The sequence below is a fragment of the Leopardus geoffroyi genome, chromosome X (genome assembly GCF_018350155.1).
Source record: "Leopardus geoffroyi isolate Oge1 chromosome X, O.geoffroyi_Oge1_pat1.0, whole genome shotgun sequence".
NCBI lineage: Eukaryota > Metazoa > Chordata > Mammalia > Carnivora > Felidae > Leopardus > Leopardus geoffroyi.
The window spans coordinates 7,183,446-7,207,958 of NC_059343.1; the positions used below are offsets into that span (position 1 = coordinate 7,183,446).

Here is a 24,513-nt window from a genome sequence, read left to right on the forward strand (position 1 = left end):
ATAGACAGGACAGAAAATTGTATATACTGTGTGAGCGTGACTGTGTCAGAAAAAACAAATTAAAAGAGCACAGAGGGGCGCCTGGGTGGCTCAGTCAGTTAAGTGTCCAACTTCGGCTCAGGTCACGATCTTGCAGTTCACGAGTTCGAGCCCTGTGTTGGCCTCTGCTGACAACTCAGAGCCTGGAGCTGCTTCAGAATCTGTGTCTCCCTCTCTGTCTGCCTCTCCCTCGCTTGTACTCTGTTTCTCTCCCTGTGTCTCTCTCTCAAAAATAAAGAAAACATTAAAAAAAGAGTGAAAAGAACACAGAAAAAAGGTGGAGGAAAACACAGTAAAATAGGAATAATGGTTTTATTCGGGTGGCGGTATGAATGGACAGTTCTCTCCTATTCAGGTGTAGTTCCTAAACTTTCTGTAATGGAAACTGTAATAGAAACAAAAATGCCCCTGAGCCTGTGTGTGGTGACTGTGGGAAGGTGTCGGCTGGAAAAATCTAGCGCCAGGTTTCTGGGGAGGTGAGAATTCAGGAACTTGGGCCGGCCTGCCTGTGAGTGAGTGAAGACAGAACTTTGGGTTTGCCTTAGGGAGGACTCGTAACCCCGGTCTGGGCCTATCCTGGCACTCAGTGCCGTGCACCTGCAGACAGCCACCGCGCTCGAGGAGGGGCCATTGGACATCAGTGTCTCCACCCCCTTGGAGGGATGAGCGTCACCAGGATGAAGGGTCACAAGATTGTCCCGGAAGAAGCCCACCACCTTGCTGAGGGTGCTGGTCGTCTCTGGCTGAGTATGAGATCTCCCCCACGTGGCTCCAGGCCTCCCCCTGATGTACAGGAATCCTGCTTTGTAGCCAACAACAGCCAGAAAGCACTCCTTGCTGAAAAGCTAACACCGAAACAACTCCACTGTTCCAGACTCCCAGACGTTGGCCTTCTGACAGTGAAAAGGGAACCAGGATTTATTCAGCTCTCCTCATTACATCAGCGCGATCAAATACATCCTAAGACCGAACCTCTCATCTGAAGTGATTTAGTCATTACTGAAGCAATGTTACCCACCAACACCCTTCTTGGGAGAAAGACATCATTTTGATATTGGTACAGTTTCAAATATTCAAGGATGGCCTGTGCTGTGCAACAGAAAACCGTGAAGTCTTTGTCCCATAAATATTTCGGAATGATGATCAGGACAATCAATTTAGACACGCTCGATGCTGTTGTTGAAAGTCAGGCCAGAATGTGCCTGTGTGCCATGAAGTCGCAACCGTCTGGAAGCCTGGAGGGTGTGTCGGCCTGGTAGATGGGTGAATCAGAAGATCGGCATGGATGTTTATTGTAATGTTCTGCAATAGGGTGAAAAGCCTTCTCTGCATTTCACTGCCTCCTAATAGAGGACAGCCTGGATCATCACCACAAATGTCCACTGCGGGATCTGACGATAGACCGGGAAGGGAAGTGAGAGCTTAGGTGTCTTATTGGTTTCCTATTGCCGCATCACAGATCACTCTGAGATTTAGTGGCTTCAAATGACAGTGAGCATTATGTCACATGACTCCTGTGGTGCAGGAATATGGGAGTTTCACTGGGTGGGCTTTGATCGGGTCTCACAAGGTGTCGTGGTCAAGATGCTGCCCGGGGCCGAAGTCATCCGAAGGCTTGACTGGGGCCGGTGGACCCACTCTCAAGGTGGTTTACCCATATGGCCGGCCAGTTGGTGCTGGCTGTTGGCAGGAGGCCTCCGTTCTTCCCCATTTGGGTCTCTTCATTGGGCCGCTTTAGGTAGCTCACAACCTGGCTGCCGGTTTCCCCCAGAGCCAGCAATCTAAGAGAGCAGGATGGAAGCACAGTGTCTTTTATGACTGCATCTCGGAGGCCACGCACCGTCATTTCCTCAGTATCTTGTCGGTGGCACAGCTCAACCCTATTCTGTGGCGGAGGGGACTGTGTGAGGCCATGAACACCAGGAGGCGGGAGGCATCGGGAGCCCTCTTAGAAGCTGGCTGTCACGGGTGTCCTGCTCTAGGCATGCGTGTTTCATTCACAGTATGATGGATGAAGCCAGGGAGCGGGTTCATGTGCTCCTCCTTGCTGTCAGCTGGCCCCTTTGCCGCGTTCTGCCTGCCCAAGGGATCCCTATCTTTGCCTTCTAGCTTACCACTTCTGTCTTTTGGGAGCTGGGAAACGTCATCATTGAGCCTCTTCAGACTACCGTCAAGTAAGTAAATGGGCTCAAGGTGTAGGCCCTGTGGGTCGATAAGACCAATAGCAAGGACTTGATAAACTTCTCTGTGGGTGCAGGGACCTTACTCTTGGCGTGAGCTGGACTCTGAGAGGCGTGCTTCCTCCTCAGCTAGCTTTGTGGTACTGATTCTGTGGATGACTGTGCAAATTCCATGCCTTGTTTATTTTTTTAAATTTTTTTTACATTTATTTGTTTTTGAGACAGAGAGAGAGAGAGCATGAACAGGGGAGGGTCAGAGAAAGAGGGAGACACAGAATCTGAAACAGGCTCCAGGCTCTGAGCCGTCAGCACAGAGCCCAACGCGGGGCTCGAACCCACAGACCGTGAGATCGTGACCTGAGCCGAAGTCGGACGCTCAACCGACTGAGCCACCCAGGCGCCCCTCCATGCCTCGTTTAGAAAGAAAGTGGAGTCAGAGACATCCGGCTTCTCTATCGGGCCAACATAAAATTCACTACTAGAACAGCAGAGGTGTCATTTGGTTTATTTTTAGAACAACAAGTATGGAAGTGTTATTATAATCCCCTGTACTGGTTATTGGACAGAAAATTGAAAAGATGAACTTCAGGCTCCATTTATCCTGAAGTAGCATCGTTTTTGGTGTGGTTTGATCCCATTCAGGACTTGAATCACGCACAACGCCCTACTGTTACCTGCCTGACTTGGAGCCACGCCGCCATCACGCCATCCCCGACCTGTAAAGGAATCGTGCTCCGGACGTTGGTGTTCCGGGACGGCGTGGCGTGCACTAGGCTCATCCTGTGATGTCGTGTGTTTTGAGTGCATTGTAGTTGGCAGGCTGTCTGTGGTGTATCTTGCCTTCTGTATATTTCTGTTTTGGTGTTGACTCTAACATCTAAAAACTATGTGTAAAATGGAGACAAATTACAATCTGTTCCATTCTGATGGCGCTTATCAGTTTCTAAATGCTACTGGGAGAGACAGAGCCTTGTTGTCGAACCAGTTTGGGGAAATAACATGTTCAGAATTCATCCTGGTCTTGTGAGGTTTGGCCGTGGTTGTGGTATCTCACTTTCCTGGGGCCAAGGACTTGAACAGAAGATGTGGGAAGATTGAGGTGGTGAAATTTAGGTTATCGGATTCCCATGCATACCAGTCAGTGTGCATTTATAGAGACGACCGAAGAGATAGCTGCCCAGACTCAGACAATTATAAGGTGTGGCCTGTTTCATCCAACAGCTGTCTTGTCAATCATTGTGATCATGGGATGTGGGGGAGGGGACGTTCTCCCTAAAGAAACCCATCTGGAAACCTTTTGTGTATCTATGTCAAGCCAAGGTCTCCTTAATCAGTTGTGCTTCAAGGAGAGAGGTCTGTAGACAATGCGCTTTTGTTGTTTTTCTCCAGAAAACAAAAAAGAACCCTTGGCAGTTTCTGCCTCCTACTGTATAAGGAATACAGGCAGTATTTATTTAGTAGGTATCTCCTTGTATTGTCGCCACGCGTGCTGGGCTTTTTGCATTTGGTCAGTGGTTAATGTTTCACTCCTTAACTTCTGATGCCCGGTAGGTGAAACTTACCAATACATTTCAGATAGATTTAAGCTGTAATGCATGCAAACCGTTGTGTGTGTGTGTGGGGGGGGGGGGCGCATCTGTAAAGGAATGAGAACAAAACATAGGTGTCCTCTTGTGGAAGGTTTCAGTGTCATCAGCTCATTAAACGTAGTGCTTGGAAGAAGATGCTCGTTTACCTGTTTTGTAACTGTCCATATCTCTTTTCGCTGCTATTTAAAGTTGCACTTTGACATAGGAATGCTTTTAACTGCAAGCATACAGATATTGTTGCTGATTATTATTTGGGCAAAGCCAGTCAATTTTCCACCTAAATAGTTGGAGCAAAGGCAGTCAATTAGATGAGATAATATCTAATTTTGTATTAAAATCTAATTCTGGAGTCGATTCAAGCCAACGTACACGAAATTGACCTGACTTTCAAATTTGCTTTCATAATTTTATTTTGCAGGATAACAAAGCCATTGACCTTTGCCGATTGTGTTGGGGATGAACTTCCTTTAGGATGGGAAACTGTATATGATAAGCAAATTGGAATTTATTACATGGACCACATAAATAGTAAGTAGACTGCCACATTTGAGTTATTACATGTGAATGAGTTTTCATGTTGATCTCAGAGATGCTAAGAACTCTTTTTGTAGAGCTAAAACAATCATTACTATCCGATGCGGCATTGGACTGGATTTTATAAATGTAACCTGAAGTTTTTGTTTGTTGAGTTCTTCAGAAAGTGAAGTGGTTACGTAGCTACCTTGCTTGTGTGTTGCTCCGAACTGCACGGAAAATGTTGAATGGAGAGTTTTAATGGCTAATAGAAGGACTACGTTTCCCAGGCAGTCTGGACATAGAAAGATCTTTCATAATGAGAAGGTTGTTTATTGCAAAGTGGAGCTTACGGGTTCTTGGAACAATGAACACCCAAGTGATTACCTTACCTTCATTTTGTCTTACACATTTAATTTTAACTTGAATACACCGAACCTTTTTGGTCTTTGGGGAGGGTGAAAACTGTGTAAAGACCACAGCTAAAATAAGGGTCCCTTGACCTCGCAAGCTTTCTTCAAAGAACCGTTTAGAGCAGTGGCTCTCCATCGGGGCTGGTTTTGTCTCCCGGGACGACTTGGCAGTGTCCAGAGGCCTTGTCCATGGTCACGCCCGGGAGAGGTGCTGCGGTGTCCAGTGAGCAGAGGTTGGGCAGGGGGTGCCGTTGAACTCTGTCCGCTGGTCAGGACAGCTCCCCGAAACGGCAGTGGTGCCGAGGTCGACACACCCTGGTTCACAAGCTCCGTTGTATCAGAGATCTGTTCTCCCCCGCTCGCTCTCGGCTTGCTGCACTTTCGTCAGCCCTCCTCGATCTGGCCCGGCTGGGACCCACTTGTCACTCAGATTCCCGCTTTTTACTCCCTCCCGGCTTCATTCTAGCTACCCTCAGTGTTTCTGTCGTTCGACATTTTTCATTCCTCAGGACACCAAGCATGGCTTCCCCTCAGCGTGTTTTCTGTCCTTCAGTTTATTAAGTGTGGGGGTGCCCGGGGGGCCCGAAGACTCGCGATGCCTGCCACGTGAGTGATTTGAAGCTCTTTCTGGTCCCACGGCTTCTCCTGTCCCGTAGTGCAGCCAGCCCAGGTTGGTGGCTTCAGGGCCGATTCTTGCCTGTCTCTTCCAGCCCGAGTCGGCCTCCCGAGTCAGCGTTTGGAAACCTGAGTGGCGAGGCTTCCTTTCTCAGTCCCCGGGCAGTGGAATTTCTGGTGCCTGGCGGTCAGCCTTGCCCTTGATTGTGGCTCTTACCCCAAGACTGGGCAGTGGGGATAAGTACTGCCCCAGACGGGGCCCCGGCCCGTCTGCCCTGTCAGGTAGTTACCCAAGTGGCAGGAGGGCTTCTGGGTAAATCCACCACCCAGCGGACAGGGCGCTGTCCTTAGCGAGGCTCCAGCTGCGGATGGCCCTCCCTGTAGCCCCAGCCGACCTGGTGTCTCACGACAGTGTGTGTTCAAGGTGTCTTGCTGTCTGGGCTTGCCCTCCCAGCTGCTGGAGGGCAGCTCCTGTAGGTGAGGGCCTCTGCTACAGGTGAGGGGCCACTCCCGCAGGTGAGGGATGCTTTCGCAGGCGAGGGATGCTCCCACAGGTGAGCGATGCTCCTGCAGGTGGGGGCCGCTCCCGCAGGTGGGGGATGTTCCCGCAGGTGAGAGATGCTCCCGCAGGTGGGGGATGTTCCCGTAGGTGGGGGCCACTCCCGTAGGTGAGGGATGGTCCCACAGGTGAGGGCCACTCCCGCAGGTGAGGGATGTTCCCACAGGTGAGAGATGCTCCCACAGGTGAGGGATGTTCCCGTAGGTGGGGGCCACTCCTGTAGGTGAGGGATGGTCCCACAGGTGAGGGCCACTCCCGCAGGTGAGGGATGTTCCCACAGGTGAGAGATGCTCCCACAGGTGAGGGATGTTCCCGTAGGTGGGGGCCACTCCTGTAGGTGAGGGATGGTCCCACAGGTGAGGGCCACTCCCACAGGTGAGGGATGTTCCCGCAGGTGAGAGATGCTCCCGCAGGTGGGGGCCACTCCCGCAGGTGAGGGATGTTCCCACAGGTGAGAGATGCTCCCGCAGGTGAGGGATGTTCCCATAGGTGGGGGCCACTCCCGTAGGTGAGGGATGGTTCCACAGGTGAGGGCCACTCCCACAGGTGAGGGATGTTCCCACAGGTGAGAGATGCTCCCGCAGGTGGGGGCCACTCCCGCAGGTGAGGGATGTTCCCACAGGTGAGAGATGCTCCCGCAGGTGAGGGATGTTCCCGTAGGTGGGGGCCACTCCCGTAGGTGAGGGATGGTCCCACAGGTGAGGGCCGCTCCCGCAGGTGAGAGATGCTCCCGCGGGTGGGGGCCGCTCCCGCAGATGGGGGATGTTCCCGCAGGTGGGGGTCGCTGCACCGTGGGCCCGGGCACATGCTCACTGCGGCTTCCTCATCAATCTTTGGCCTCCCCGGGCCCAGGTGCTATTACTGAATGGCAGAGGCATCTGCCTTACACAATCTTTCCGGAAAGCCAGCCTGCCACTGAGGTCCTGGACCCGTTCTGGCTCGCCTCTCTCGTAAACCCAACTTGCTCATCCCTGTGTGCCCCCTTCTTTGCTGTGGGCATTCATTGCTCACCTGCTCACTGTCATGGTGACTGTTTTAGAGCACCTTTCTGTGCTGGCCCTGGGGACACAGGGCCCAAAGTGAGACCCAGTGCGCACCTCAAGGATTCCACACGACGCTCTAGACGTGGCCTTGAACCCAAAAACTGAGTAGTCACCGTGGACTTTCTTCCAGTCACTGTGAGTATAAGTGGGGTGACTCAGCACCGTGGGTGATGCTGGTGAAGACATCAGCTCCGGGATCACACCGCCTCCTCTCTCAGAGAACCCAACTCTTTTGTTTTTTTCTTGCAGGAACAAGAAAGGTTATTATTATTGCAATAGTTTGTACACGGAGGGCCAAACGGCACATTCCAGAAAACTTGCTCCCCAGAACCCAACTCTTCATAGCACAACTTTAAAACTCTTTAAAGGCACAGCACCCAGAGAGTCAGATATTAAATTGGAACCGTGCAGGTGGGCAGTAGGGTGTGAGGGACCAGAGGGACCCTGGTTGACCACCTTCAAGGTTCCCAAGACCCTCCGGGCCACTGGACAGAGTGCAGGCAGTGCTGGTGGGCCGCAGCGGGTCTCACAGCCACACACAGGCGTCGGCGACACCCGGCAGTTACAGATGTGATTCAGCCCCGGCCTGGGCCCGCTGAACGTGAGCTCTGGGACTCGGTCAGGACCCTGATCGTTGTCGTTATATTTGATTTCTTATCGTCTAGCGTGGGCTTTTGAGGCCTGGAGAGGCTGTCCAGTAGGGGCCTAGAGTGGCAGTGTGAAACGGGCGGTGGGTGTCGAAGGAAGGGGGTTTAAAGGGAGAACTTACTTGAAACATCCTAGCAAGCTCTTGTGTGTGCGTGTGTGTGTGTGGGGGGGGGGTATGTGTGTGTGTATCTGTGGTAAAGAGCACGTGACATAAAATTTACTTTTTAACCGTTTTGAGGTGAAATCCACAAAACCGAAAATTAGCCATTTTAAAGTGTGGAGTTCAGCGGCGTTTAGTGCGTTCACTGTTGGACAGCCACCGCCCCTCTCTAGTTGCAGACATTCCACCCCCCTCCACCAGAGTCAAACCTGGAACCCATTAGCAGCCACTCCCCCTCTCCCCTCCAGCCTCCCAGCCCCTGGCCACCACTAAATCTCCTTTCTGTCTCTCTGGAGTTGCCTCTTCTGGACATTTCACGTAGATGGGATCCTACGCCGTGTGACCTTTCGCGTCTGACCTCTTCCACCCCGCGGGCTGTGTTCGAGGTCCGTCCGCGCTGTAGCCGGAAGCAGCACTTCATTCGCCGTCATGGCCGAATGACCTTCCATTGTGCGGATGGGTCCTGCTTTATTTATCCCCTCATCAGTTGCTGGACTTAGGCTTGTTTCTACCTTGTTGGCTGTTGCCGTAGAGCTGACCGAGCACACTTTATTCTGTTTTACTTATTTATGAAGATCTGATTGGCTTTATTACGTGTTTCGTGAATCAGGCAGCACCCCTTCTCGCAAATAGAGGGGAGCTCCCCAAGCCGCTTTAGATGAATTATTTTGCATGTTTGTGTGAGATTGGGGTACTCCTGTACTCTTGCACTCCTGTGCCAGCAGCCTGCACGTATTTACCAATGTGTCATGGTTGTAACAGAGCCACCATAGCCTGGGGTCTCTAAATTTGGAACAGGGACACCGCTTTGCAGTTTTTATTTGATTTAGGGCAACGCTTCGGTTGACATCTCCCCGTTAGGAGATTTGTGGCGGTGGAGGAGGGGAGCGTCTCCTGAGTCTGGGGGTCTTGCCCGTATGCTCAGTCTGCCGCCTCAGTCTCAGGCTCTGATTTCGGGACCGTTGTCCCCTGCCTGTGGAGCGGACTCCCCTTCCTGCCGCTCATTCGGTGCTCCTGTGGTCAGCAGTTAGTGATGGCCTTGCCTTGGGTTTCAGATGAAGGAAAAGGTCCTGAGAATATAATGATGACTGAGGCTCCGTGCCTGCCTTTGAGGGGCTCGTAGTTTGGGGGGGGGGGGAACAGAAATGTGAAAACGGTCACATGCCCAGTGCCAAGAACTGCAGTCCCAGCCGTCGTGGAGAGACATTACGTGCTTGCAGGGGCGGGGCAGGCTTCAGAAAGGAGGTGCTTTGGCAAAGGCACTCAGAAGACGGTAGGGTTTCCTGGTGGGGCGGAAGAGGACGCAAGCAGCACGAACAAATGCAGATAAGCATTTCCAACGATGGAGACTTCGGAAAAATTCAGCCTGTTTCGAGGACGTCTTGGTTGGGGGAGGACAGAAACTAGGAGTGAAGCTGGCAAGTTAGTTTCGGGACTCCGGCGTCATGAGGATATTGCCTTGAAAGACGTTCGTGTGTTAAAGAATCGCAAGCCGAGGTAGGAAGGCGACTCTGGTGAGCGCACTGAGGAGGCAGGACGCCTGTGTGGTTTCGGAGAGGGGTCGTGAGGATCCGATTGAACTTAGGGGAGATGGAGAGAAGGGCATGTCGTCAGCCACGATTGTTTCTAGGGGGCAGGAAGCACCAGTTCTCGGTGGCCCGCAGAGAATTCTGGGTGAGGGAGAAGAGCAGGTGTTCCCTGAGGATGGGCCCCAGGTTGGCCAAGTGGGTGGATCTGGATGATGCTGCTCACGTCGAGAGGGGGCAGAAGGAGAAGCAGGTGACTGCTGTGTCCCTGTCGGCGTCGGTTGAGGGTTTGGTGGTGAACGGGCACCATGTGAGAATGAGTTCTGCCTCGGACGAATGACTCAGAATTCCTCTGGCTCCGTCCGGGTGGAGATCTACCTAGGAGGCAGCCGGAAGAAGAATGGGAACTCAGGAGAGAGGCTGGAGCCAGAGGGAGGCATGCGCCTCCCACGGAGAGTGAGAAAGCCGGAGTGGAAGATGGCGGGGGTGGGGGGGGGGGTGGGTGGGATTTATGGGTGGGAGGAGACAAGGAAGTTCGCAAAGAACACAGAGGGGCTGCAGGTCTGGTGCAGAGGCCCGACGAAGGGGAGCAGCCAGGTCATAGGGCATTCTGGGTCAGAGAAGTCAGTGACCAGAAGGTTGGGAGTAGCCATTAGTTTGACAGTGGAGAGCTCATTTGGGTTCATCCCCGCCAATGTTTGTACGCAGTGTGAACAGTTGTCTGGTATCGTCTCCTCCGCGGGAAACTTCTTCATATCCCTAGAGTTTTCTTCTCGTTCCAACTGTGGATCTACAAACGGCAGGGGTTCCACGCCTCAGGAAGCTTCGTTATGAGGTCGCTTCCATAACGTACATCCCGGCAATGAGTTAATTTTCGTATCAGCCAGTCACGTGACTGCGTGACTGTTGGTCAACCTCAAGACCTTACTTGTAAGTCACTTACGTTCTCGCCCTTTTAATTTCAGAGCTTACCCAGATTGAGGATCCCAGAGAACAGTGGAGGCGAGAGCAGGAACGGATGCTGAAGGAGTATTTGATCGTGGCCCAGGAGGCTCTCAATGCCAAGAAAGAAATCTACCAGATTAAGCAGCAGCGGTTCGAGCTGGCCCAGGAGGAATACCAGCAGCTGCACAAAATGTGTGAGGACGACAGCCGCTCGTACGCTAGCTGTGAGTTGACTGTCCCCCGTGGGTAACGCGCGGCTTCGGAAGCCGCCCCTCCGCCGGCTTACTGCACACACCGAACTTGACTCGGGCAAGACGGCTCCGTGAAGTTTCTAACCGCGTATCGTTAGGTCGTCGGTATTTTGCTCTGGAATCAGGTGTCTTCCGTTAGCCACTCCTTTAGTGGGTATTTACCAAGCGCTTGCCCTGTGCCCAGGCACCGTGACGCGGCGGAGCCTGAGGAAGCAGAGGTCCCTGCCCTCATCGCGTCACATTCAGGTGGGGAAGGTAGAAGAGCAACAAGCAGATTTCGGGTAGCGGCACGGAACGACCTCGTGTCTCGTGTTTGTCGGTGCGGGAAAGGGCTTCACTCGGAGCCCTCCGCCACCGATGGGGCGTGTTAGGGGTGATCCCCGGGAGGGCCGCGCGGTGGTTTCGTCGATCCTGCGTGGAGAGACTCGGGAGCCATCACGTGTGTCAAGCACCTGTCCCTCTGTAGAGTCCTTTCTGGGGCGGCACGCTGAAGGCGGAGGAACTCCAGCGTAACCCAGAAGATCGGGGGGACTCCCCGCCTCCGATGGATGCACACTGGTGTTCTCAAAAGGAATCCCTCTTCGTTTTAGAGGTTACTGGACATGGGCTCCCATCTCATTAGTACTCGGCGGATGCTCAGGTGTTGAAGGAGCCCAGTCCCGTCTCAGAAACCAAAGCATCTCGTTACCGACACAGTCAGTCACTGCTTGAGCCAGTCTCTTCCCTACAGCGCTGTCACACTTAACAGTCCACCACAGGTGCACACGGCCGTGACCGTTCTGGGTGCCCGTGAGCTCGGGAAGAATGCGTGGAGGTGCTACGGCTAGGTTTTGTGTGATAACAACCTGAGTCTCGTTGAGACACGGGAAGCCTTAACCTGTGACGTGGCCGCCATGTTGCCAGGTACTTGGCTCTGGCGAATAATAAAGACACAGTCAGAGCTTTGTTCTGTGTTGCGAGTCAGAATGGAGTTAAGGCCGAAGGGCCATAGGTCTTTTTTTTATTGCAGCTGCTGTTGAAGGTGAATACGCCTTACAAGCTGTGGGGAAGCGAGGGGTGGGGGTTCCCCTCTGTAACAGGAACTGAAGACAGTGCTATCACATGTCCCGAGAGAAGGTCAGGACCCAAGTATAATGCTGTGTTGTTTCCAGCTTGTCTTATCTCTTGTTCTTTGGATATTGATATCTACTAGGTTTTTTTTTTTTTTTTTTTTGGTTTTGGTTTTAACTGTTCATCAGAACGCAGTGCTCAGCTCAGTGCGAATTTTTAGAGGTTGGTTTCCTATCTCCATAGTTTCTTTTTTTATAATGTCTTTCTCTGATTTTGGTATCAGGCCTCACAGAACGAATTGGGAAGTGTTCCCTCCTCCTGTTTTTGGAAGGAGTTTGTGTGGGATTGGTATTTGATAGAATTTGATAGAATTCACCACAAAAGCCATCTGGATCTTGAGTTCTTTGTGGGAGTGTTTGGAACTATAAATTCAATGTCTTTTATAGATATAAGGCTATTCAGATGTTTGTTTCTTATTTTTTTTTAAATTTTTTTAATGTTTATTTATTTTTGAGAGAGACAGAGACAGAGCATGAGAGGCAGAGAGGCAGACAGAGAAGGAGACACAGAGCCTGAAGCAGGCTCCAGGCTCTGAGCTGTCAGCACAGAGCCTGATGTGGGGCTCGAACTCACAGACCGTGAGACCATGACCTGAGCCGAAGTCTGACGCCCAACCAACTGAGCCACCCAGGCGCCCCTGTTTGTTTCTTCTTGAATCAGTTTTAGTATTTGTGTGTTTCAAGGAATTCGTCTATTTCATGGACTCCAAAAGTCAGCAAACTTTTCTACCAAGGGTTAGATAGTAAATATTTTAGGCTTTGTGGGCCTAAGCTGCAAGGTCTCAGCTGCAACTACTCAACCCTGTTGTTATAATGCAGAAGCAGCCAGAGATAATACATGAACGAATGTGTGTGGGTTGTTCTGATAAAGTGTAAACACAGGTAACAAGTTTGATTTGGCCTGCAGGGAGATTTGCCGACTGCCGAGCCAAGTTGTCAAGTTTATAAAGTTGGTCGTCAAGTTTATAAAGTTTGTAGAATTCCCTTACGGTTCATTTAAGATCTAGACACTCCTAGGTGGTGTCCTGTCTATCATTCCCAATGTTCCTAATTTGTGTCTTCTTTTTTTCCTCAGTGTAGCTAAACTTTTGTCGATTGTATTTGTCTTTATAATGAGCTGGCTTTTTCCCCCCTCCTATTTCTTACCTGTTTTCTATTTTATTGATTTCTCTTTATTATTTTTTCCTTCTTAGTTTGGCTTTACTCTGTTCTTCCTTTTCTAGCTTCCTAAAGTAGAAACGTAGATCATTGAGTTTAGACCTTTCTTATTTTCTCACCCAACCTCTAAAAGGTATGAATTCTTCTCCAAGTGCAATTTTAACTGCATGCTGCAGGTGTTGGTGTTTTCATTTTCAGTCAACCCAGATTGGCTGTTTCTTTTTGGGTTCTCTAAAAGCAAGTTGTTGGGGCGCCTGGGTGGCGCAGTCGGTTAAGCGTCCGACTTCAACCAGGTCACGATCTCGCGGTCCGTGAGTTCGAGCCCCGCGTCGGGCTCTGGGCTGATGGCTCAGAGCCTGGAGCCTGTTTCCGATTCTGTGTCTCCCTCTCTCTCTGCCCCTCCCCCGTTCATGCTCTGTCTCTCTCTGTCCCAAAAATAAATAAACGTTGAAAAAAAAATAAATAAAAGCAAGTTGTTGGGACTTTTGAAAGATGTTATGTTGCCGATTTCTAATGTAATTCCATTGTGGTCAGAAACTACTCTATGTAAGATTTTAATGTTTTGAAATCTATTGAGATGACTTTTATGACCCAGCATATGGTCTCTCTTAGTGAGCTCATAGGATTAGAAGCCCATGGTGTTGGCACAGCGAGGTCACGCCTAGCCGCACCGGTGGCTTACAACTGTTCCTGAGAGCCTATGGTTAGCGATCTTAAGTCTTTTCGAAAGTTACTTAGTAGAAGCTACGCTGAACCATAGAAAATTGTTCTTTCTGTAGCTTAAAAAGGGCTGAATATAGGCAGTTTCATATGATTCAACCTAATGGAATGTTTCTTCCCAGTAGCCTTTAGGGACCCTATCTGTTCCATGGTTGGGTTTGATTAGATCTCCAAAGGCCCTCCGGTTGATTTTTCGTCTACGGATGGAATGGGGGAAGGACAGACCAGACAAATTTGGCAGGAACTTTCTTCCGGTGATCGAAGAGAAAAATCGCAGCAAGGGAAGATGTTTCTTACATGTTGCCTACGACCAGTGCAGCTGAGACGTCAGTCGTGGTGAACGTGGGGCCTCTGGACCCGAGCCTGTGAGGGTGCAAGTAGAGGAGGACCTTAGCGCGTCCTGTTGGATTCCACACCCAGCCCTGGGGGAGGCGAGGGAGGAATCCCGGGCCAAAGCTGAGCCCCTGGATTAAGAGCATTCAGAACCTGCAGCCCTGTAACGATGGGATGTCCCTCACCATCAGTTTTTGTATTTCCGTGGGCTTTGACATTTGGGCATGTAGGAAATTGCACTCGGTGATATTCCTTCCTGTGCTCCATAGAATTTTCCTAATGCCCAGTAGAAAAGAGCTACTCAAGATGCCGTCCTGCGTGGTGCATGAAGAAACCTTCAGTCGAGGAAGCAGATGACTCTGTGGTGTTCACTTGACACTCTGAACCGTGCCCATCAGAATCCTGACCTGCTAGAAGTCTCTGTGTAGACACAATCTCTGCATCCACTTGTATAAGTGGCCTTGGGGGCCAGATAGGGCCAGCCCGTTTTCATGAAGGGCTAGAGGTGCCAGTGGATTTTGCTGGGGCCTGTTGGCTCCTCTGGGATAAGACGCCACATGGAATCGTAACGGACTTAGTCCAAGTGCTTCACCAGGTTGCTGCTGCTCCTGGGGTTTGGACCAAGCTCTTTCAACTTGCCATTTAACCTGAACTACTAATTACGATGACGAAAACTCTGTCAGTGACTCAAATGAATTCTCTCTGACCACACCGGTCTCACACAGCCCAGAGTGCTAGTCATCTAAAGCAGGGAGGCGTCTCCTTGCTCCGGTACTAGGAACGGGATAACATTTGGACCCGTTTCTCGTTGCTTCCTTCATTGGCAGTGACTTGAAGCGAAATGAACCGGTATTCAGTGAGCTAGAGTTTTCTGTGCATCGTTTGGATTGCAACATTACGAAGCACATGATGCTGTCTTTGTTGTACACGTGAGAAGCCATACTGGGGAGGCGAGGTTACTTCTTCAAGGTCACATGCCTAGTAAATGGCAGACCTGGGATCTGAACCCAGATCTGTTTGTGCAGGTAGCCTTCAGTGCTGCGTACTGTTTCCGAGGCATGGAAGAGGCAGCTCAGAGGAGCTAATTGTGTTTTTGAAACACTTTGCCCTCCTGTTGTTCAACTTATCTAGAAGTAAAGACCGATTATAAATTGACAAGGCCTGGGGCGCCTGGGTGGCGCAGTCGGTTAGGCTTCCGACTTCAGCCAGGTCACGATCTCGCGGTCCGTGAGTTCGAGCCCCGCATCAGGCTCGGGGCTGATGGCTCAGAGCCTGGAGCCTGTTTCCGATTCTGTGTCTCCCTCTCTCTCTGCCCCTCCCCCGTTTATGCTCTGTCTCTCTCTGTCCCAAAAATGAATAAACGTTGAAAAAAAAAATTTAAAACAAACAAACAAACAAAAAATAAATCGACAAGGCCTCTGGCAAGTTTGCAACACTCAGAGGGGCGAGTGGGAGGCAGAGCACTTTCTATGTCTTGGCTTTCTTGTGGCCCATGGCAGGATTGCTAAACTATTCGTCTAGTTTCCAACAGATACTTCCTTAGCACCTGGTATTGGTATGTCCCAAATGCTGGGGACACAATTTCTGTCTCCCTAATGGCTGATTGTAGGGAACAGTTAGGCAGTGATGGGGGAACAGAGGAATTAACTAAAACAGCCACTTTTTAAAGTGTTCATTTCTTGATTTTTGAGAGAGAGAAAGAGAGCACAAGCAGGGGAGGGCCGGAGAGAGAAGGACAGAATCCCTAGCAGGCTCTGCGCTGTCAGCACAGAGCCCGACGTGGGGCTCGATCTCACAAAGCATGAGATCATGACCAGAGCTGAAATAGAGAGTCGGACGCTCAACTGACTGAGCCCCCCAGGCGCCCCAAAAACGGCCATTTTTAATATTGGAGCAGGAGGGCGGGAGGAAATGACGTGCATCTGTCCTACCCCCTTCACAGATTCCTCCCTGAGTTGTGGAAATCACCGGAATAAAACTCCATTCACTGGAGAGAAAAGATTTTGTGTCAATATTGGGCCATCTGGTATCTAAGAATATCCAAACCTTGACCTTTTTCTGTCCCTGAGCAAAGCAAAAGCAGATGCTTGCTGGATTTGAGCGTACATGTCCCCGTGAGGCTAAAAACCCTACCCTACTCTATTTCTGGGAGCCGCCTGGTCCCCGGGCCCATTTTGTTTGTAGAACACGGAGACGGAGCTGTTCTGCAGTGGGCTCGTTCTCTTTGAGCACACCGGTTCTCTTCCACAGTTCCATCCTGTCGTGTACTCCTACTTTCTTCATGTCTTGTTTTGCTGGCAAAGGAGTTTTATTAAAATCTTTGTAGCAAAGGAACTTCTTGCCACATTCATTATAACTATACAAAGTGAAAACAGAAAATGCTAAGAACTGGAGGTCTTTGTATTTCTTGACCTGAGTGGTTATGTTTGTATTTGCTTTGCATTAATTCATTGTTTTGTATGCTTCTCTTTACGTGTGTTATCCCCCCACCACAAAGCAGAAAGAAAAGCCAGGAGGAGCTACATTAAATTATTAACATTGCTCACATCTAGAGGTAGAAACAGGGAGGTCTTTTTCTTTTTTCAAACCTATTTTAAGATTTGTCTCTTGATTCCACACGTTTATTTCATGCAGTGAGCAGAATTCTCTCTGGGTGAAGAGTGAATTGATATCTCATTTAGAGGAAGAAGATAGTTCTGTCTTGATTTGCCCTACTTTCTTCATTCTAATGTGCTCATCTCTTTGCCTTTCCCACTGAATACATTTGTTATGTCAGACGCTTTTATGCTAGAGTTAATCTTTCAGTCTTCCTGAGAAACTTGAGCTCCTAGATGCATTCAGATGAAGTATTATGACCATTTGCAGGATCTTTTGGAAGGAATTCTTGCATGGGATGAATTACAGTCTAAACCACAGGTCAGCAAATTATGTGTGGTTTCTGGGCCGAATCTTGTCCACTCTGGCTCTTTATAAATAAAGTATTATTGGAACGCAGCCACATCCACTCACTTACCTATTGTCTATAGAAGCTACGATGGCAGGGTTGAGGAGCTGAGACAGAGACTGTACGGTCCACAAAGCCAAAAATATTTACTCTCTGGCCCTCTGCAGAAAAAATTTCCCAACCCCTGGTCGAAACCAATAGTTCTGAACCCTGGCTACAGGGTATCATCTCCTGAGGGGCTTTTAAAAACTGCTGCCTGGGCCCCACTCCCAGAGATTTTGATCTCCTTGACCTCGGGTGGGGCCAGACTTTTTTTTTTTTTTTTTGGGAAAGCTTTCCAGGCGAATCCCAGAGTTGAGAATCCATCGGTCTGGATTGACTGTGATGGTCTCTTCCGGCAGCAGGATTATGACTTTGTGCCTCTGGCTCCTAGGAGCCACCAAAAGTCTGCACCAAAAGTATCTTCGGGTGGTTGGGAGAGCTGGCTTAATCTCCCGTGAGAAAGTGCTGACCCACCCTGAATTCCCGGGTTAGGTGGTGGTGAAGCTTGACCTTATCGGTTATCAGTTTTGCCGACATTCTTTCTGAGGCTTTGGGCCCATCCCACAAAGACGGCCTTCGATTGGTTACCCAGGAGAGGGGTTTCTCCTCTACTACCTAGGGGAGTGTAATGGCCACAGTTCATCCATTCAGCCTTCTGTTTTCCTTCGTGGGTAAGCGTGTTGGAGCTGGCAGGGGAAAAATGGATCACACGCAGCATTTTTCACGGGTATTAGTTGGCAAGACTCAATCTTAAAGGCGATTGCAGAGCCTATGTCTGTTGAGAGCTAATCCCCTAGTCTGCCCTAGAGAGCATTTCTGAGAGAACTCTCAGTCTGAATTTGGTGGGATCTTGTGTTACTTTTGTAGGTCGCCTCTGAGTGGGCTTGTTTGATATTTTTTGTTCCTTTGCTTATGGTGCCTTTAAAAACAAATGTCATGCCCTCCTCTGTTGGCCTGGGTTACTTACGTGCATGCCTTTGTCGCTGCTCTGGTAATTAGTACCTGTCAGCATGGGAACTGTCAGGGCTTGCCATCCTGTCTGCCAGGGTTCTTTTGGCTTCCTTGAGCAACTCCCCGTGGTGCCGATGCCTGGAGGTGCACACCTGGTCCTAAGGGGCAGTCTGCCCAGAGGATGTCTTTGGAGAAGGACTACTGGTCTTTCAAAGCATGTTACCCCCCTGGGGTGATCTTAGGTTCCCACAGCACAGAGGAGGCCTGTGTGTATCAGAGAAACAGGGAGACAGAGACAGACACACCAGCAGACATGTTTTCCCTTTTCGATACCCTGGAAAATCAAAATCCAAAATAAGTCCTGGGGTCTGCAGCGTCATGAGTGCTAAATGCACAGGCCACGCTCACCTCTTGGACAATGGGCACTGGGGAGCCCGGGGTCCATTCCTTCTCTTGTTGGAGAAGCTAATCTGGTGAAAGAATCTGGGGCATCGGCCCACAGGAGCCCAAGATTCAGACCGAGGTCCCTTTTTGACTGATGTAGGTCAAGGCACTGGAAACTTAGTCTTTGTTCAAGTGGGGAGACACGATCATCATCTCTCACAAAGATTCTCCAAGAGTTGATGTCGCTGTGGTCCAGCTAGACTGTAACCTGATTTTCGTGTTACCCAAAGCACTACGGTAAGCCTGAGTGGGCTCCTTAAGCTGTTTAATAGCTGTGGCCACTCAAGTCTTCAAGAGAGAAGAAAGCTTCAGAGGCGAAGGTCTGGTATTTATCATAAACCTTGAGGTTGGAGACGTGCCTTAACAGAGGCATAATTCTTTTTTTAAATGTCGTGGAGTGCACGCCGTGAAAAATGGAGGCTGGTGCCCTGAGGTGTTCCTTGGACTCCAGAAATGGGTTCCATTAGACCTACCGGCAGATGTCAGGAACTAAGGATTTGGCTTTGCAAGTTAAATCACATTATTAAAAGTTATGCCAGTGTTCATGACGCTCCTTCGTATTTGAAGATAAATGGACTCACTCTTTTAGGTACTTGAGTTGCCTCTTCCCTCGTCCCAGTCCTGGAATTTTTAAATTTTAGAGACTGTAGCAAAGCTAACGTGAATGCTGTCTGCATAAGGAAACCCCGTTTTATCATTTGGGATGGTTTCGGCTGTAAGTCACAGAAAAGACCCACTCCTTGTCACATAGGAGCCCTTCAGCGGTGGGGTGGGCCCCCCCATGGGTGCATTCGGTGGCTCAGGGATACCATTTCTCTATCGGGCTCCCCCTCCAGGACTCGGTACACCTTGAGTCTCCCCCAGGGGAGGGGTGCACGCCCAGCGAGCCAAGGGTCCTGTTAGTTAGGAAGGAGAGCTGGGGGGCTGGTGGCTGTGTATTTGTCTAGCCGTATCCTGTTATTTCAAGTCTGTCGGCTAATTTTCCCTGTGAAATTGCGCAGAAGAGGACTTTTGTGGCAACGATTTCAGACCGTTACGTTACTGCTGTCGAACGCTGTTGTCAGTTTCCCCGGACTCTGGGAACCCAGAGTTACTTTCTACCCCACGTGGGAACGACCGCAGGTGGCAGCCGTTGGCGTGGTCTCCCTCAAACGCAGGGTGACGGCTGGACCCACGTGGGGGTGAGCAGTCAGCGAGCCCTGGGCTCATTTGCTTCCTATCTGCGTCCAAGTGGAAGTCCCTTTGCCTCAGGTCGGGGGGAACGTTTAAGTCCCGGGAGTTCAAGGTGGGGGTTTTGTAGAGATGATTTCTGACTCTTAAGGGCTTTGTTTGGGGCGTTGCTTTCAGTACTGGTCTTAAATGAAGCCAAGGAAGTCAGTCAAGATGGAAGTCGAAGGATTTGGAAATAGACACTCTTTGTCTCAGAAAGAATTCTGTTTTAAAAGTATTTTACTCCGTGTCCTCAAGAGATTACGATTCTAAGAACATTTGAGATAAAGTTGGCAAATGCTTAGCTCCTCCGGATATTTATTTCTAGTAGATTCTAATGGTTTGAAATTCTGACCGTGATAGGGACTATCTTCTTCTTATTATTATTTTAGAGAGACAGGGAGCACACGAGCAGGGGAGAGGGGCGGGGAGGGGGTGGGGAGAGAGAGAATCTTAAGCAGGCCCTATGCTCAGCTTGGAGCCCGATGTGGGGCTCGATCCCACGACCCTGAGATCGTGACCGGAGCCGAAATCAAGAGTCGGACGCTCAGCTGACTGAGCCCCCCAGGCGCCCCTGGAACTGTTTTTTTAAAGAAATATCTGAACTGCTCACACTACCTTTGGATGTAGTTCTAATTGAGGGTATTAAACAATCTGGCTGTGTCAGCCCCTTGATGACTTTGAGCCGTCCTCTCTGATGCAAAGTCAGGAAGCGATTTTGAACTAGTCGCTAGCGGTTGGCACCCAGTCATCCGAGTGACAGGCAGCCTTCAGCTCCCAGAGCAGAGGGGTGAAGAGAAAGATGCCGGCGCTGCCGATGGGTTTTCCGAGCAGGTGGAATCAGTGGAAATAACCCGGACGCAGATGAGAGCGGTGCGGGGTTGGCCACAGCCGGGGACAGGGGCGCGCGCCGCCAGCCAAGGTGGGGGCAGAGACGAGTCCCTCCGGCTCAGGGGCCGACGGCTTCCGAAGCTGAAGAGAGGAGACGGAAGCATCAGGAAACAGCAGTGCAGGGAGGTGAACGGGGTGATAGAAGTTCGAAGCGGCCACTAACTGCTCGGCTGCGGAATCCCTGGGAAAGGTTCTTCGCTGTCCGCACCGCCAGAAATTGGCTGACTGTGCCCGGCGCACAGCTAAACAGGCCTTCGCGTCCTGCTCACGCCAGGTCCCGGCTGTTCATAACGGTGCCGCGTCTGGCCCGGAGCACACGGCGTGGAAGGACGGCTTTTTCTCGGGCCTGCCAGCTGCTGACACATTGCTAGAAAGTCGTCGTTTTTATTTTATAGAGCTTTACTAGTTGTTTCTCATGCCAAAAATCGTTCATGTGGAGAATACAGATGTGAAGAAAGGAGAAAGAAAACCTTCTGTGATGAAACCAATGAGGATAACCACAGGTAGCTTTGGGATTCTGTCCTTCGAGTGACATCCATGTGTATATGCGTTTGAAAAGGAAGCAAAAACAGATTCATCCTGTATGTACTATTTATCTACTTAGAGCAGTTTTCCATATCATAATCACCGCCCCCCCCCCCCCCCGAGCGTATCTGTGGTTTTTAACCCGAGTAATTTTGCTTTCGAAGCAGTTTTGATTTACCGATAGCCATGTATTGCCTCGTGTGGAATCACATAGAAGGGCCACATGCAGAAATCAAACGTCAAGATTTGAGGCTGTGAAATGTTCATTCCTTACGAGCCGGTGCCAACTTGTAAATTGGAGACTTAGAATTAATTATTGATTCAGAAGTTCCTGTCTGTGTGTATTTATTTATTTTGAAGGATCCATTATAAAATAAAATGTTTTCCTTCCGTTTAGCCTTCTCTGGATATTCAACAAATACAAAGTACGACCCATACCAAATTAAAGCAGAAATAGCAAGTCGTCGGGATAGGGTGAGTAAAAGAGCGCTCCCACAACTAGAAGCCCTGTGTGTATTTTCATGTAGCGTTACTTCTCATGGCTTATCTAACGGGGGTCGGTGTGTCTAACACTCATATTGTGGTAAAATTTTTAATTTCGTGGATTATGATGACGTTTGGTTTTACCCTTCACTTTTTTTCTAACAGGAGGAGAAAAGTTTCTTTTTGAAAGCTCAGCCCATCTAACCAAAAGCCACCTGTACCCCTCTGTGTTTTCCCTAGAGCTAGGGTCCTCCTGCCCAATTTGGAAAGATTGGGTGACGTCGGGGCCCGGCCTCCACGGCCTGCTTCCCGATATCAGTGGGTTGCCAGCCTTGACCCTTGGCAGCTTTAGCTTCTCCTGTTCTCCCCTGGTTGCTATGTTCCTAGGGAAATCTTTCCCGCAATGGCATTTGACCAGAAGGTTCTGATGCTCCTTCCCTGGGGACACTGGAATTCTTTACGTGCCCCCCCCCCCCCCGGTCTCATCTCTTCAGTGCCCTGCCTTGGTCGTGTGGGAAGGGGGACGGTTTTGTTGCGTTTGCAGCAAATCATGGGACACGTCTTGGAAACGAAGCCTCTTGGTGTCTCATGCCCCAAACGCCAGGGTCTCTCTCAGTGCAGCGGTTCCCAAACTCTAGCCTGTCCAAGAAGAGCACCTGGGGAGTTGATTACACATGCGAGCTGCCAGGCCCACCCCCTGAGGGTTTTTTTTAATGTTTATTTAATTTTGAGGGAGGGAGACAGAGCGTGAGCAGGGGAGGGGCGGAGAGAGAGAGGGACACAGAATCCAAAGCAGGCTCCAGGCACAGAGCCCGACACGGGGTTCGAACCCACGAACCGTGAGATCGTGACCTGAGCTGAAGTCGGACGCTTAGCTGACTGAGCCACCCAGGTGCCCCCACCCCCTCCCGAGTTTTAACACGGGCCTCAGGTGGATCCCCGAGAAGCTCTCCATGTGACGCACTCTCAGGTAGTGGGACCGCAGGCTTCCGGCAACAGTGTTCCCACACGTGGGGTCTCGGAGTAGTAAGTAGAGGGAAGGTGAAAAACGCATTAGGCAGTTTGCTGATTGTGATGTATAAATCACGACCTGAAAAAGAAAATAGTTGCCGGTTCCACATAGGTAGGAACCTGTCAGGGACCTGGGATTTTTGTATCCAAGCGAGGTGCTTCTTCCACGCTGGCTGTTCTGTTTGCCCGTGGATGGAAATTCATGGAGAGCCCAGGAGAGCCTAGGAAATTCATGGAGAGCACATTGGGAGCGAATCAGGAACTTAGAGGGCAATGCTAACATGAACAACTATAGAAACGATTTTCAGAGCTTTTTTTTTTTTTCGGAAAAAAAAATATAATTTGTCTTTAGCTTTCCAGATTAAAACGAGAGCTGACCCAGATGAAGCAAGAACTGCAGTACAAGGAAAAGGGGGTGGAGACCTTGCAAGAGTGAGTTGCCCGCGATGACAGGGGGGGTTTCCTATGATTTGCTCTTGTGCTCGCCTGTTGGGTGCCTGGGTGTGCGTCCTGAAGCTTCACGGGCCTTCCGCTTCTATGCTTTTATTTCTGCTCATGTTTTCCCCAATCCTAAGCCTCGGAATCTTTCTTTTCCCTGAAGATACTTGGTTCCTTTAAATGGAAATACCTGGGAAACAAGACCTTTATTTTACATTTATGCGTATTCTCTGTAGCCGCACCGTCCAGGACCCCCGTGGATGTTTAAATTTGACTTCTAGTTCTGTTGCTTTTAGTCTCAAATTGTTTTTATTTAAATTAAAGTGAACTAAAATTCAAAATTTAGAAGCCCAGTCACCTAGCCATATCTGAAATGCTCAGCAGTCACATGTGGCCAGTGGAGATTTTCTCTACCTCGCTGCTGTTGGCACTTTGGACCAGATAACTCTGTGCATCACAGGATATTTAGCAGCATCCCTGGCTTTGACCCCCTGGATGCCCGTAGTACCCTCCCACCCAGTTGCGACAGCCAAAACTCTCTGTAGACATTGCCAAGTGTTCCCTGGAGGGCACACGTGCCCCCGATTGAGAGCCAGAGGGCTAGCGGTGACTGCATCGGATAGAACAGATAATCGAACATCTCCATCATCACGGAACATCCTGTGCGGCGGTCTGGTCTACAGACCTTCCTGTTGGCGTCTTTACAATTAGAACTTGGTCCCGACTAAGAGTTTGGGGGTGGATTTCTTTTTTGTGAGCTATATTAAGTCAGCAGATGCAATGAACACAAGTTATTTCGTAAATGGTGATGTCCTTCTGAAAGAATTGATTTTCTTAAGAAAGAGTATTATATGCTTGCTGGTCGGTCGAGATTCAGAGCCTGGCTTCTCTTGCTGCACTTGAACATGTGCCTCACGAGACCTTCTGTGCCTGCTCTTCCCATCAGTCACTGGCGATTGTGCTAGTAGCTCAGGCTGCTATAACAAAACATCCTTGGCCGGGGAGCTTAAACAGCAGCCATTTCTTTCTCACAGTTCTGGAGGCCAGAAGTCCAAGATCAGGTCCTGGCAAATTTGGTGTGTGGTGAGGGCCTGCTTCCTGCCTTCTTGCCGTGTCTTTCCGTGGTGGTGGTGGTGGTGTGGTGAGTTCTGGTCTCTAGGGTCTCTCCTCCCCTCGTGGGGGACCCCACTCACATGACCTCATCTAACTCTCGTTGCCCCCCCGCCACCCAGAAGGCCCCATCCCCATATACCATCACACTGGGAGTTAGAGCTCACCTTGTGAATTTTGGGGAGACGCGCACCTTCAGATCATTGGGCCGAATTGTCCAGAGGGCGGTGCCAGTGCCTGCCCTGGCCAGCCTTCGGTGAGTGGCAGGGATCCGTGTGGTTACTGTGCCTCGTAAGGGTGGGCAGCACGTCACTCTCTTGAATCCTGTGTGCGGACGCGGTGACAGCGTGTCAAACGGGACTGATGTGTTGCTCTTGATAGGGAAGTGATACAAATGTAAGTGTCGGACAAGCATAATTATCTCAGCCTCAGATAAAGGGTAATCGCTGGGCGTGCCCAACCCTGTTGTTTAATACTGTTTAATGTTGCGATTCATCTTAATCATCCACGATCGGTTTGGTTGATGATTTATGGGCCCATTTCTTCATGAAGGACCTATTATAGGCACCAAGGGAGGCACGATAGAAAACTGAGCTGGGTCCTCCCTGGAGCCGGGTCCTGCTTGGCTTTCTCTGGCCCTGAGATGTGGCCATGCCCTCTGCAG

General features: G+C 50.2%; 1 protein-coding gene across 1 annotated transcript in view; it reads left to right on the forward strand.

The window, feature by feature from the left end:
* WWC3 (WWC family member 3) overlaps window positions 1-24,513 on the forward strand; it is a 118,111-nt gene that overhangs the window by 37,652 nt on the left and 55,946 nt on the right. Inside the window, exons 2-5 of the mRNA XM_045472637.1 lie at window positions 4,227-4,336; window positions 10,251-10,454; window positions 21,205-21,281; window positions 22,654-22,733. Coding sequence (XP_045328593.1) covers window positions 4,227-4,336; window positions 10,251-10,454; window positions 21,205-21,281; window positions 22,654-22,733 — 471 coding nt within the window. The remainder of the gene's footprint in view (window positions 1-4,226; window positions 4,337-10,250; window positions 10,455-21,204; window positions 21,282-22,653; window positions 22,734-24,513) is intronic.